This window comes from Arachis ipaensis, chromosome B04 (genome assembly GCF_000816755.2).
Source record: "Arachis ipaensis cultivar K30076 chromosome B04, Araip1.1, whole genome shotgun sequence".
Lineage (NCBI taxonomy): Eukaryota > Viridiplantae > Streptophyta > Magnoliopsida > Fabales > Fabaceae > Arachis > Arachis ipaensis.
The window spans coordinates 80,520,450-80,532,093 of record NC_029788.2 but is presented as its reverse complement, the minus strand read 5'-3'; the positions used below and the strand labels follow the sequence as shown (position 1 = coordinate 80,532,093).

At 33.2% G+C, this 11,644-nt stretch overlaps 1 protein-coding gene across 6 annotated transcripts; it reads right to left on the bottom strand.

Moving 5' to 3' along the window:
• Positions 6,715–10,878, bottom strand: LOC107639457 (villin-2-like). 6 transcript variants are annotated; one of them, XM_016342956.2, is made up of 12 exons: positions 10,595–10,878; positions 10,345–10,389; positions 9,665–9,773; positions 9,253–9,476; positions 8,966–9,056; positions 8,725–8,793; positions 8,583–8,651; positions 8,351–8,488; positions 8,112–8,240; positions 7,542–7,634; positions 7,349–7,429; positions 6,715–7,086 (listed from the first exon to the last, which is right to left on the bottom strand). In XM_016342956.2, exons 4-12 carry the CDS (start codon positions 9,282–9,284, stop codon positions 7,081–7,083), a joined length of 708 nt encoding a protein of 235 aa, XP_016198442.1. In that variant the 5' UTR covers positions 9,285–9,476; positions 9,665–9,773; positions 10,345–10,389; positions 10,595–10,878; the 3' UTR covers positions 6,715–7,080. The 6 variants fall into 6 exon arrangements, with proteins under 6 accessions (XP_016198442.1, XP_016198445.1, XP_016198444.1 ...); XM_016342959.2 differs by having other exon boundaries at positions 9,190–9,773; XM_016342958.2 differs by having other exon boundaries at positions 9,271–9,773.

The following is an 11,644-nucleotide window of genomic DNA, read 5'->3' as shown; positions in this document are numbered from 1 at the left end:
CCTCCCAACCAGTACCGAGGAGCTTCCATCCACAACAAGCCGCCGCCTATCAACTCACCGGCAACGACGACCACATCCACCACGAAGGGAGCCCCATCATTACCCCGGACAATCCCTACCTCTTGCCATCCGTTCCCCTGATGAAGCAACTGTCAGCGTCTCCTCACCGGAGAAAACGACGTCAACAACTACGCAAACGTAGCCTGTCTCTGTGTCGCGCCCAACCATGCCCTCCATCAGCCCTCGTGAGTCTGTGTTTTGTTCGTTGTGTTCCTTTTTTTAAAAATTATTAATTGGAATGAATAATGAATAAATTAATTATTGTGATTGTTATTGTTAACAGAAGAAAATTATTGTTGAATAAATTAATTATTATGATTGTTGTTGTTAACAGAAGAAAATTATTGTTGAATAATTAACAGAAGAAAATTATTGTTAAATAAATTAATTATTATTTTTTTGTCTTTTCTTTTACTGTTGTTGTTGGTACTGTTGGTGGATTGTAAGAAGGAGTATGTGGGTTGCATCTGGTGGTAAAAGAGTCATCCTATAGCATACCTTGAAAAGAAGGTTATTCGTGTAGTGAAATTCTAACGTGTCATCTTTCATGTTCATTTTGAGTTTTTATCAAAATATCAATATTTTCACTCTTCACTCATCATGACCCTCATTACCATACCACTTCTATATGAAACCATTCTTATTACACTTCACATCTCATGACCTGTGTCAAGTTTTTCTTTCCTATTTTTAAGCTTGCTTTACATGTACACACTTCTCTAACATTTCAATTTTGTAATTTTGAATTCAAATTCAAAATTAAAAAAGAAGATTTGTCCATTCTCTGTTTTTCAATTTTTTCTCTTCCTCCTAAAATTAAAAAAGAGATTCTTTCCATTATTTTTTTTCCTCCGTTCACTTATTTTCTTCTTCTTTAGTTCTTATTGGTCTCCTCCGTTCACTTTCTTGAGATACACCCCCACTATCAGGTGGAGGCACAAAATTTTGTAGGGGATCTGCTTCAATCACGGATTCGTAATGCTTTGCGATGACAAGTTATGTATGTTCTGAGATTGTTTCACCTTGCACCCTCCAAGAGAGAAATTCAAATTCTCAAAGATGTTAGTGAAATAATAAAACCATCAAGGTAATAAATTGATCGTCTTTTATTTTCAGTTATATTTGACGTGTATAATGAAGACAAGAACCATTCAAGGTCGCTTCTGACAATATTTGAGCATTCATTGGTAATTGAGGGACTGTTGATTTCCTTTTTTCATTGATTTTTTTTAGGAAATTAACAGCTGAAATATCGGGACTCCAACATTGAAAGGAAGATCTTGAAACTGAATTTAAAAAGGTATTGTGTTGTTATGTGAATTCTTAATGCTTTTGTATTTTTTTCAATTATTGCAGAAGAGTGAATGTTTTACCTCTCATCCATTTAAACTACAAAGCATCTTGAGATTGTTTCACCTTGTACCCTCCAAGAGAGAAATTCAGATTCTCAAAGATGACAGTGGAATAATAAAACCATCAAGATAATAAATTAATCCTCTTTTATTTTCAGTTACATTTGATGTGTATAATGAGGACAATTTATCCTTTAATTTTTGAACAGTAATTTTTATTTCTGAAAATTAATATTTGAATTCCTACACATTTTTTTCTGGTGGAAAAATATCAGGATGACCCTTCTTCTAGATTCTAGAGATATTGGAAAAATTCTTGCTTTTTAACACTTGCAGAAAAATTTGATGATTTCTTTTTTAATTAGTTACTACCTCTAATGTATCTAAATATTAGTTTGTTGGAATTGATAGCTATTTTAAAAAATAGAAAATCTATTTATTGAGTTTTTTGTGATATTATGAATAGTATTTACTGTAATCATGAACTAAATGAATTCATTGCTGGAAAGAAACATGTGATTTTGTAATAAGGGAGCAACAATCTGATGTAATTTTGTAACTATACTACTAACAATTTATATATACATATTTATTGGTTTTTTTATTCTTTATTTATTGATATAACTTATATATTTGTAATATAAATACAAGTTATTTTTGTCCCATTTTTCTTTCACATGATTATATTATGCATTTTATCATAGTTTTTTCTTGATGTGCATGTATATTTAAATACCCACATTTTCATCAATATTTTATGAATATCAACAATTTTGTTTGTTCAATTTTGGTAAGCAAATAGCATAATCAACATTGGTTCTTATTTTTAAAGCATGCGGTTATTTAATTAAGTCATATAATTATAAAGCAAAATAGTTAAGACATTTTTTATTCAGCAATCATATTCTTAAAATTACAAAAATATTATTTATACTTGTATCCAATTGTTTTCTACATTCCCGTGCATGGCATGGGATAATTCCTGGATTGATATGATAGTCAAATCTTTTAGTTAATTAGTTTAATAATGATCCATATAGAGATTGACCAATTTAAGACACAAATTGTACAATTCATTGAACTTGATTTGTCTATGGACAATTGGAAAACCAACTTCTTTTATAATTACTATGATTGTTGTTGTTGTTTCTACAGTATTTTGAGTCTATTAAATTATTTAATAGTTTATTCATATGAATTTTTTCTTTAAATTGTCACAATTTCTTCTTTACAAAAGCATTTGAGGTCATAATATGAATCAAGTGATCTTGTATTTTTGCTAATGTTGTTGGAATCTTTATATATAACGCTTATTTTATATCACTTGACAACAATTATCAATAATTATTTTTCTGTATATCATTTGCTCTTTGCTCTTTTTCAGTGTTCTATTTTATTCCTTTTGATATTGTTTTCTTATAATATGCAATGAACCAATAATAGAAATAATGGTAATGATTTTAATTCTCTACTTTGCCTTTCTTCCCATTGATATGTTTTTCTCTTTTTTTTTTTTTAGAATATGAAAGTTAAGTCAGAGGTTATTACATCTTGATGATAACATATATTGAAAATAAGGTTATTTTCATAAATAACATCCCTACATCAAACCATTCTCATTACACCACAATTTTCATGACAATATCTAACTTTTTATCTTTCCTTTTCAGTTTACTTTTACATGTATGCATTCCCATAAAATTTTAAATTTCAAATTTTAAATTCAAAATTAAAGTTAAAAAAGATTTATTCTTATCATTTACATTTTCTCTAATTATCTTTTTTCATTTTTGTCTCATCCTCCTCTTCTTCTTCTTCAGATATCTTTGTCACCGGATAACTTTTCTCCGTCATTTCGTGATGTCGTGCCAAGTGCATAGTATTTATCGACGTCATGGTGGTGGATATAGAGGAGGAAGTGGTGGAAGAGAGTAGATCGGTGAAAAAAATGAGCGGCATCTACAGAAAACACATGCAACGAGACTAGGAGACTATGTAAGCAGAGAGCACAGCAGCAACAACCAAAACAGAGTGGTGACATCTAACTGGTGGCCCGAGAAGATTTGCATGTTTGTTATTTTATTGTTTAATTAATTAATTAGATAAATTATGTAAATGATTATTGTTTGTTTAATCTGCAAATTTTAGTGCTTCAAATTTCAAAATTTTTATTGAAAATTGATTTTCAAAAAAAAATTATTTGTATATGTTCATTTTCATTATCATCGCAATCATGTTTTTTAATTTTTCCTTCTCATCACTCTTGCTCTCGCTCTCTAACACTGTAGCAGCAGTATTCGACGACAAGATTAAATCAGTGAGTCTACCGATTGGTTTGCGATTTTTGAGTGTTTTGTCATAGTAATAATTTCTGAAATGGTTAAAGTGGTTACAATTATGGTTTTGTTGCGAACAGGGTTGTGATTTAATTTTCAATTTGATGCCTATATACTCTGGGTTGTTGAAAATTGTGGCTTTTGTTTTAAACAGATGCAAATCTTCGTGAAAATCTTGACGGGAAAGATCATCACCATGGAGGCGGAAATTAAAGTTCCAAAATTATTGATAATGTCAAGGCTAAAATTTAGGATAAAGAAGGAATCCCTCCTGACAAACAAAGGCTTATTTAGTAGTTTTTTCTGTATTAACATATAAAGAGATGTTTATATAGTAGTTTTTTATACTTATTTTGAGATTGATTACTTTATAAATGAAATCTAAATTTTATTTACATGCAAATAATATTTTTTCTTATCATTACTTTTTGGTATACTTTCATGATGATAAATAATGTTATGTTCATTGATATCCTTATATGAATAATATAACATTCAGTATTAGTTCCTTTCCACTTCAATGTTTCATTTTATCTTTTCATATATTCAGATATTGCATATAAAACGTTAGTGTTTGATTAAGTAAACATTCTTTCTCAAGAAATATAGAAAGTATAAGCGGAATTATTAGTTTATCGTTAAAACATTAATTTATTTTCGTTCCGTATATACGAAAAGACTTTAATTTTTACGTTTAGATAACATCTCATCTTTCATTTGTTTCTAATGATATTCGACTAATGGTTAAATTAATTTTCTTCCACAAGAGTATTAAAAAATTTTATTTTTCATAGCATTTTAATTTTTTGTTTTGTTAATTAAAAAATTTGTTAAATTATATAAATTCTTATGTGTGTGTGTGTGTAGTGTGTGTGTGTAATTATATGATAGAATCCCGTACCCGAAAAAAAATCATATGATAGAATCATGGAAAATTTTTGTTGTATATGATCATATTCATTCTCAAATTGAGTAAACTACCATTTCTATCCACGAAAGTTGAAAACGCTGACATATCTACCCATAGAAGATGAAAATTACCATTTGTATCCATAAAAAATAGTTTTTGCAAGCAAAATTATCCAAACCCTAAAAAATTAAATAAAATTCCTAAACTACCTTTCTCTCCACCACTATCATCTCCTCCCTCCTTTTTCTCTCTCTCAATGTTCTCAGCCACCCAATTCCAACATCAACCACATACCACTGTATCACTCTCCTCATCACTGTTCACCCCACTTCTCTGCCAGCAACGTCGCAGACCTACACCGAGCCTAGGAGCACCGCGTCAGCTTCTCCTCGCCACCATCACCATCGGCCTCGAACCAGAGCCTACTGCGTCAGAGACCGTCCTCTTCACGCTACCTTATCGCCACCATAGCCAACCCTCTTCACCTCTTTCCGCGTCATAGAACCATCACCGTCGTTGTCTGATCCCTGCGTTGTTATGTCTACCTCTCCCCTGATTTCCTTTTGCTTTGTTCTTCATTACAGGTTCATGAACCAACCCAGTTTTTGCAGGCTCCGATGGTGCAACCAGCTCTCCCCGCAGGTGGAGCATCAGGCCTTCACCCCCGAAGAGGACGACACCATAATCAGAACTCACGCTCGGTTTGGCAACAAGTGGGCCACCATAGCCCGACTCCTCTCCGGCAAAACTGACAAAGCCATTAAGAACCACTGAAACTCCACCCTCAAATGCAAGTGCGCCACCATGGGCTCCATCGACGATCCTCACTTCGCGCAACCACTCAAACGCTCCGTCATCGTTTGCGCTGTCGTACCTGTGTTAATGAGGTCAATGGCGGTGTTAGAGAAAGCTTGGAGGATTTCAGGGTTAGAGTCATAGATCTTAACCTTGTTGATTAGTGTTTTCGATCAACCCTTGAAAAAGTCGCAGCCTTTGAGTGTGTGCAGAGAAAACCCAATCCATTCAGGTGGTGAAGTTAACAGTAGTGATGGCTGATGGTGATGGTGGTACTTTTGAGTCGCGATTGACACCGATAGGGGAGTGTGAGGCAAAAGAGATAGGGTGATGGTTGAGGGGGAGGGTGAGACGGTGGTATGTGGTTGATGTTGGGATTGGGTGGCTGAGAACATTGAGAGAGAGAGAGAGAGAAAGGAGGGAGAAGATGATAGTGGTGGAGAAAAGGGTAGTTTAGGAATTTTATTTAATTTTTTAGTGTTTGGATAATTTTTCTTGCAAAAACTATTTTTTATGGATACAAATTGTAATTTTTGTCTTCTATGGGTAGATATGTCAGCATTTTCAACTTTTGTGGATAGAAATGGTAGTTTACTCTTCTCAAATTTGATGGAAGCCTATAAAAATTCACGTCTATTTTCAATATATTCATAAAAAATATTATTAACTTGAATAAGTCTTTTCCGTACATAGCATGAGTTAGTAATTTGTTTATTAAAATTTTAATTTTATAGTTAAAATTTTTATGGGATGTTAAATATTAAATTGTTTTGTTCACAACTTTTATTATAACAATTATTAACTTTTCACAACTAGAAAATGGATTAATTCAGACAGATTTACAGACGGATTTAGTCTTTATTACAGATGGATTTTTGGTTACCGACAAAATTACCGACGGATTTTGTTCCTCTGTAAAAGCCCCATCGGAAATTATTTACCAACGGATTTTTTTTCCGTCGAAAAATTACAGACAAATTTTTACAAGTTACCGACGGATTTCTCTCTGTAAATTTTCTATCCATTTCCCAAAGGCAACGAACTTTTCAACGGATTTTCCGTCTGTAATTACAAACGGATTTTCCGACAGATTTTTCGTCTATAATTTGAACTTTGAAAAATCATCCCACGTTCTGATTACAGACAGAAAATCCGTCTGTAAGGTAAAATAGAATTTTTTTTATTTTTCTAATTACAAAATAAACTTGTTTTCATACAAAATAAATATAAATTTAATACAAATTTTTATCTAATTTGTATTCGAATATTTATAATATTTCAAAAAATAAACAAATTCATTGTATTATGAAGTACTATAAACAAGCAAGTCAATATAATTCAAAACATAAACAAAATGTATTGATCATCAACTATAATTCCTAGTATATTGTTCAACCATACTAAAACTATCAGTTATAGTCTTCAGTGTCATCTTCATCCTCATCATCATCATAGTCCTCACCCGAAGACATTGAGGGTGGCGCGGTGGCGGTGATCCTTGACTTCTTCCAGTTATCTTAGGGCTAGAACTTTTGGTTCCGGATAATGATTTAAATGCAGAGTTTAAAGCAGCCAAAGCTTCTGCTCTTTGTCTTGGTCCTCCTTGATTCAGCCCATTCAATCTATCCTATGACTGTGAGAGTAGAAAGTATTAGAAAGAAAGGCAAGTTCCAACGGAGTATGAAATCATCATGATCTGTGACTTGATTTGGAGATGTTCAATTTAATTTAAAAACTATGATATCTTTCCTTCATTTTTCTTTTTGGCAAATTTAATTTAAATACTATGATATTCTTTTCTTCAATTTTCTTTTTGGCAAAGATGGAAAAACCTGAACCTGTACCTACCTAAATATAATTATTAAATTTACCACTAATAACAAAAGAAAAGATACCATATACAATATGCTTAAATGCTTCATCATTATCCTACACCCTCTTGTTAGGAGAACCTGCTTTTGGTTGAATTTCATTGACTATAAAACAACAAAGAAAAAAATAGTTTATACAATCTTAAACATGTTGTCATACCATACTGGATATCATATCATAAGATGAATTAAAGGCATTAGACAAGGTAGAGCAAACCAGAAAGCTGGTGTAACTCTGTTTTCCTCCAAGAGCAAACCAGAAAGCTGAGCTTCCTGTTCCTTCTTTAGCATGCTTTAAAGCAACTCCAGGCTGGATATGGATGCGTCAGTGTAACACATTAAGAAATAAGGTATGTTGTAACAATGACTATTACTAAATAATCTTCATATTAAAAATCATTTAGCCAACTGGTGAATGACTTCATTTTGAAGTAACCATTTAGGCAAACAGAAGTATAATGGATAACGAAAATTTTATAGAAATCCATTCTAATAAAAAATTTGTGAACTTGTTATGTGTGGAAGTGTTAAACTTATTCCCAAAGGTGAATCACACAAGTCAATAGACACCAGAAACTCGAAAAACTCTGTGATTTATATAAGATTGAGACTGAAACAGGTTGGTTAATCTTTAAAATAATGAGAGGACCCAAAATATATCTTAAAAATTCAGCGATTTGTTTTGTAAATAAGTAGAAAAATAAATAAATATCAACTAGAGAGTATAAGAAATCAGTGAAAACAGAAGACAAAGAGAGCATAAGAAAAAATGTAGCATGGCAGCTACCTTTAAAAACTCCACAACTTTCGCTGCTAGCTGCTGCTGCTCAAAGGAGGATTGATTGCCATGCCAAGTGAACATTGTAGAGCCAGATTGAAGGACAAAACACTCAGCAGAATTCAATGACGCTGCCACCTGAATATGGATAGCACAATTAGGGTGGACTAGTATAGAAAGATAAACCATAGGCTTGTAGCAACATAATTACGATGGACAGAAATAAAAAAAATTTGATGGAAACGTACTGCATCAACTTGCACTGCATTGTTATTATGTATGGCAGTTCTAGAAATTCGAATAAGTGCGACACTCTCTGCTGTATATGTCTCATCTTGCAAGCCTTTATCTGCTACTAATTTTTTGTAACCTGAGCTCAAACCTCCCTGAAACAAACATAATTCAGTTGGACTGGTTAGCTTCACAAAATCTATGTTAATAAAAATGACATATCATTTTGATTGATTCTGCATATGATACCTTGAGAACCACCATAGGTTGAAAAAGAGCAACAAACTGGGGTGGCTCTTTACCTTCAAATATGCGACCCTGCAAGAAGAAACTAGTACAATCATACACAGTTCCGATCAATGTCCCAAACTTGAAATTCATATTATGATACCTGAACAGGTCTACCCTTTAATGAGCTGAACATTGTATTGGCCAAACGAGATGCCATTCTTTGGTCCTCCTGAAGAAAATTTATATAACCATAATTAAATTCATAAAGTACTAGAAACAGAAGTTTTGAAACTGGCAGCAAATTTCGTATTTTTTACATTACATGATACCCATAATCACGGAGGTAAAAAAAAGTCAACCAATTCATTCATTTTACAGTTAATTATTGTTGGAAAACATACATAGAGCATCATTGATAAGGCCTTCAAGTTTTTCAGAATGCTCATGCATGCATAGAGCTCCCATGTCATACCTTCCAGCCAGTGGTGGACCCTGCAAGTAATCATTAACTGTGTGAGCCTTAAAAAACTAGGATAAAATACAAAATAGCTCAGGGGACCTTGTTCCCCTCTAAATCAATACCAATCCGAAATCAGCAATTTTCATGAGAATTCTCAAGACATACTTTGCAAGAACTACTATTCAAACTCTTCCAACAATTAGCCAAAACATAAGCAGATTCATCTACCCTTCCAGAAATATCAACCTTCCCTCTTGCATAGCATCCTATGCTGTTTGGTGCAGCTTGAACTACTTCCAAAATTGCCTGCTTTGCGGTCGCTTAAAAACTCGAATTCGTCCTAGTTTTGTTTCCACAAACAGCCTTGTCCCCTGGCCCTGCATACTCATCAAAGAAGCTATAATTTTCAGACCTCATGAAGCATCCATCAAGAAATATTTGGGACGTTGTGGCTTAAAGCAAACATGTTAAGGAACTAGTTTGTTGCTCAACAACAAAATACTATCATTAATTATAACTTTGTAAAAGCAATATTAGGACAGCAAAGAGAGATCAAATTAAACATGACCTGAAGTATTGCAATAGTAGTTATCATGCAAATTGAAATGAGTTTAAAATGAAGATGTAAATTAAAGGATACAATGAGAAATATCCATCAGGCCTCAAAAAAGTAACTCTCTGACCACCATTGAGTATGACTTTGACATTCGACACTTTTCCGGGAATTATATAGTCTTTTGTTCCTAAATCTGCAAACAAATTTATGCACACCATTAACAAGAAATGGATGCAAGGAATGGATGCACACAAAGGAATGGATGCACACCACAATGAACTCTAGTAAAACCTTGCTGAATTCCACTCAATTAACATTATCAGATACACCTAAGTAAATGAAATGACACCAGAGATGCTAACAGGGTCTGACAGCCATCTTCCTAAATATTTCAAATTACAATTGATACTATAAACTAATCGAAGCTTCAAATTAGATGAATTCTGAATGACTAAATCAAACTTGATTTTGGTGTGAACTCCAAAACAATATGAATAACTTGAACTGACATATGATCCCAAGCACCATTACCAATCCCATCAACAATTCAAAGTCAATCTTACATATTAAAGTGCTTTAGTGCATCTACATATTAAAGTTGAAAGCTTTAGTTCATATAAAGTTTATTGAACAAAATATAAAAAATCTGCCAATTCGAATGCAATGGTTATTCGCATCAGTCACCATCCAACAATTAGATTTTGAATTAACTAAAAAGTAAGAAAATAAAAATCAGAGTGACAAAAAAGAAAAACAAAGCATACTGCTGGGTCTTCACTCGACCATAAATGGTGTAACCTTCAGCGGACCTGAAAAAAAGAAATTAGGATTAAAATCGATCCACATAACATAATTCTAAACCGAAGAGAACAAACGGAAAATTAGGGTTAAGGGACGAGAATTAGGGTTAAGAAAAACAGGGAAGGGACAGGGTTAGGGCTAGGGATAATGAAATCGGAATAGAATCACAATGGAAGGGTTAGGGCTAGGGACGAAAAGGAGGCGGAGGCCTACCTGAACTAACAGCGACGAGAAGAGACGATGACAAACCTCCGGCGAGGAGAGAAGAAGCAGCGCGAGAGCGGGGGCGGAGGGAGCTCGTAAGACAAGAGCACGGCCGAGAGAGCTCGTGTGACGACGAAAGGAGCAAACGCATTGAGAGCGGCGGTGGAAGGAGCTTGTGCGACGCGAGCGGCGGCGGCGGCGGCGGCGACAGTGGAGGACGTCACATCTTCAATGGAGAGAGAGAAGGCATGGGAGTAATTCAAGGAGAATGTGAAAAAAAAAAGTGAACTGAAGTATTGGAACCAAAGTGACCCGTCTCCTTATTCTAATATATTTCCGACGGAAAATTTTAAATTACAGACGGATTTTTCGTCTGTAATAATTTAATAAAATGCAGCATTTTGTTTATTTAATTACAGACGGATTTTCCGTCTGTAACCATTTCCTACGAAAAAAAATAATTTTTCCGACAGAATTATCGACGGATTCTATTTCCCGTCTGTAATTTATGCTAATTCATTTTTTTATTTTTCGACAAAAAAATCCCTCTAAAATTCCGTCTGTATTTCCGTGGGATAAAATCTGTCGAAAATATCCGTCTGTAATAACTATTTTTCTAGTAGTGTTTATTAAATTATTTTGTTCACAAATTTTATCTTATATACTCTTACATTCTTTAAAAAAGTAAAATTATATATCTTTATTCTTATGATCTAATTTAATATAAAAAGTTCATATTAAATACTTAATCTAATAATATCTTAATATTAAATATTTTTTATTAAATTTATCATACCCGTGCATCGCACGGAGCTCTTCACTAGTAGTGGAATGAAAGTAAAGATGTAGGTGACTGAGTGCATGTAGTGGTAGGTGGGTGAAGTTTAGTGGTGAATGAATGAAGTTGAACGATAATGAATGATGAAGATGATGAAAAAATTGAGATGAAATGGAGGCCGATAAAAGACAATAATGATGAAAATTAGGAACTGATAATAGTGGTGGGATGGGAATTATTATTTTATTTTATAATTTATTTTTTATGAGGATAAATTTATC

Bases quoted from the DNA above. Each gene is read 5' to 3' on its own strand.
- LOC107639457 (XM_016342956.2), bottom strand. From the start codon at position 9,284: ATGCAAGAGGGAAGGTTGATATTTCTGGAAGG. The intron at 9,057-9,252 runs GTAGATGAATCT...GATTACTTGCAG, and splicing joins AGGTTGATATTTCTGGAAGG to GGTCCACCACTGGCTGGAAG. The intron at 8,652-8,724 runs GTATCATAATAT...TTCTTCTTGCAG, and splicing joins TAAAGGGTAGACCTGTTCAG to GGTCGCATATTTGAAGGTAA.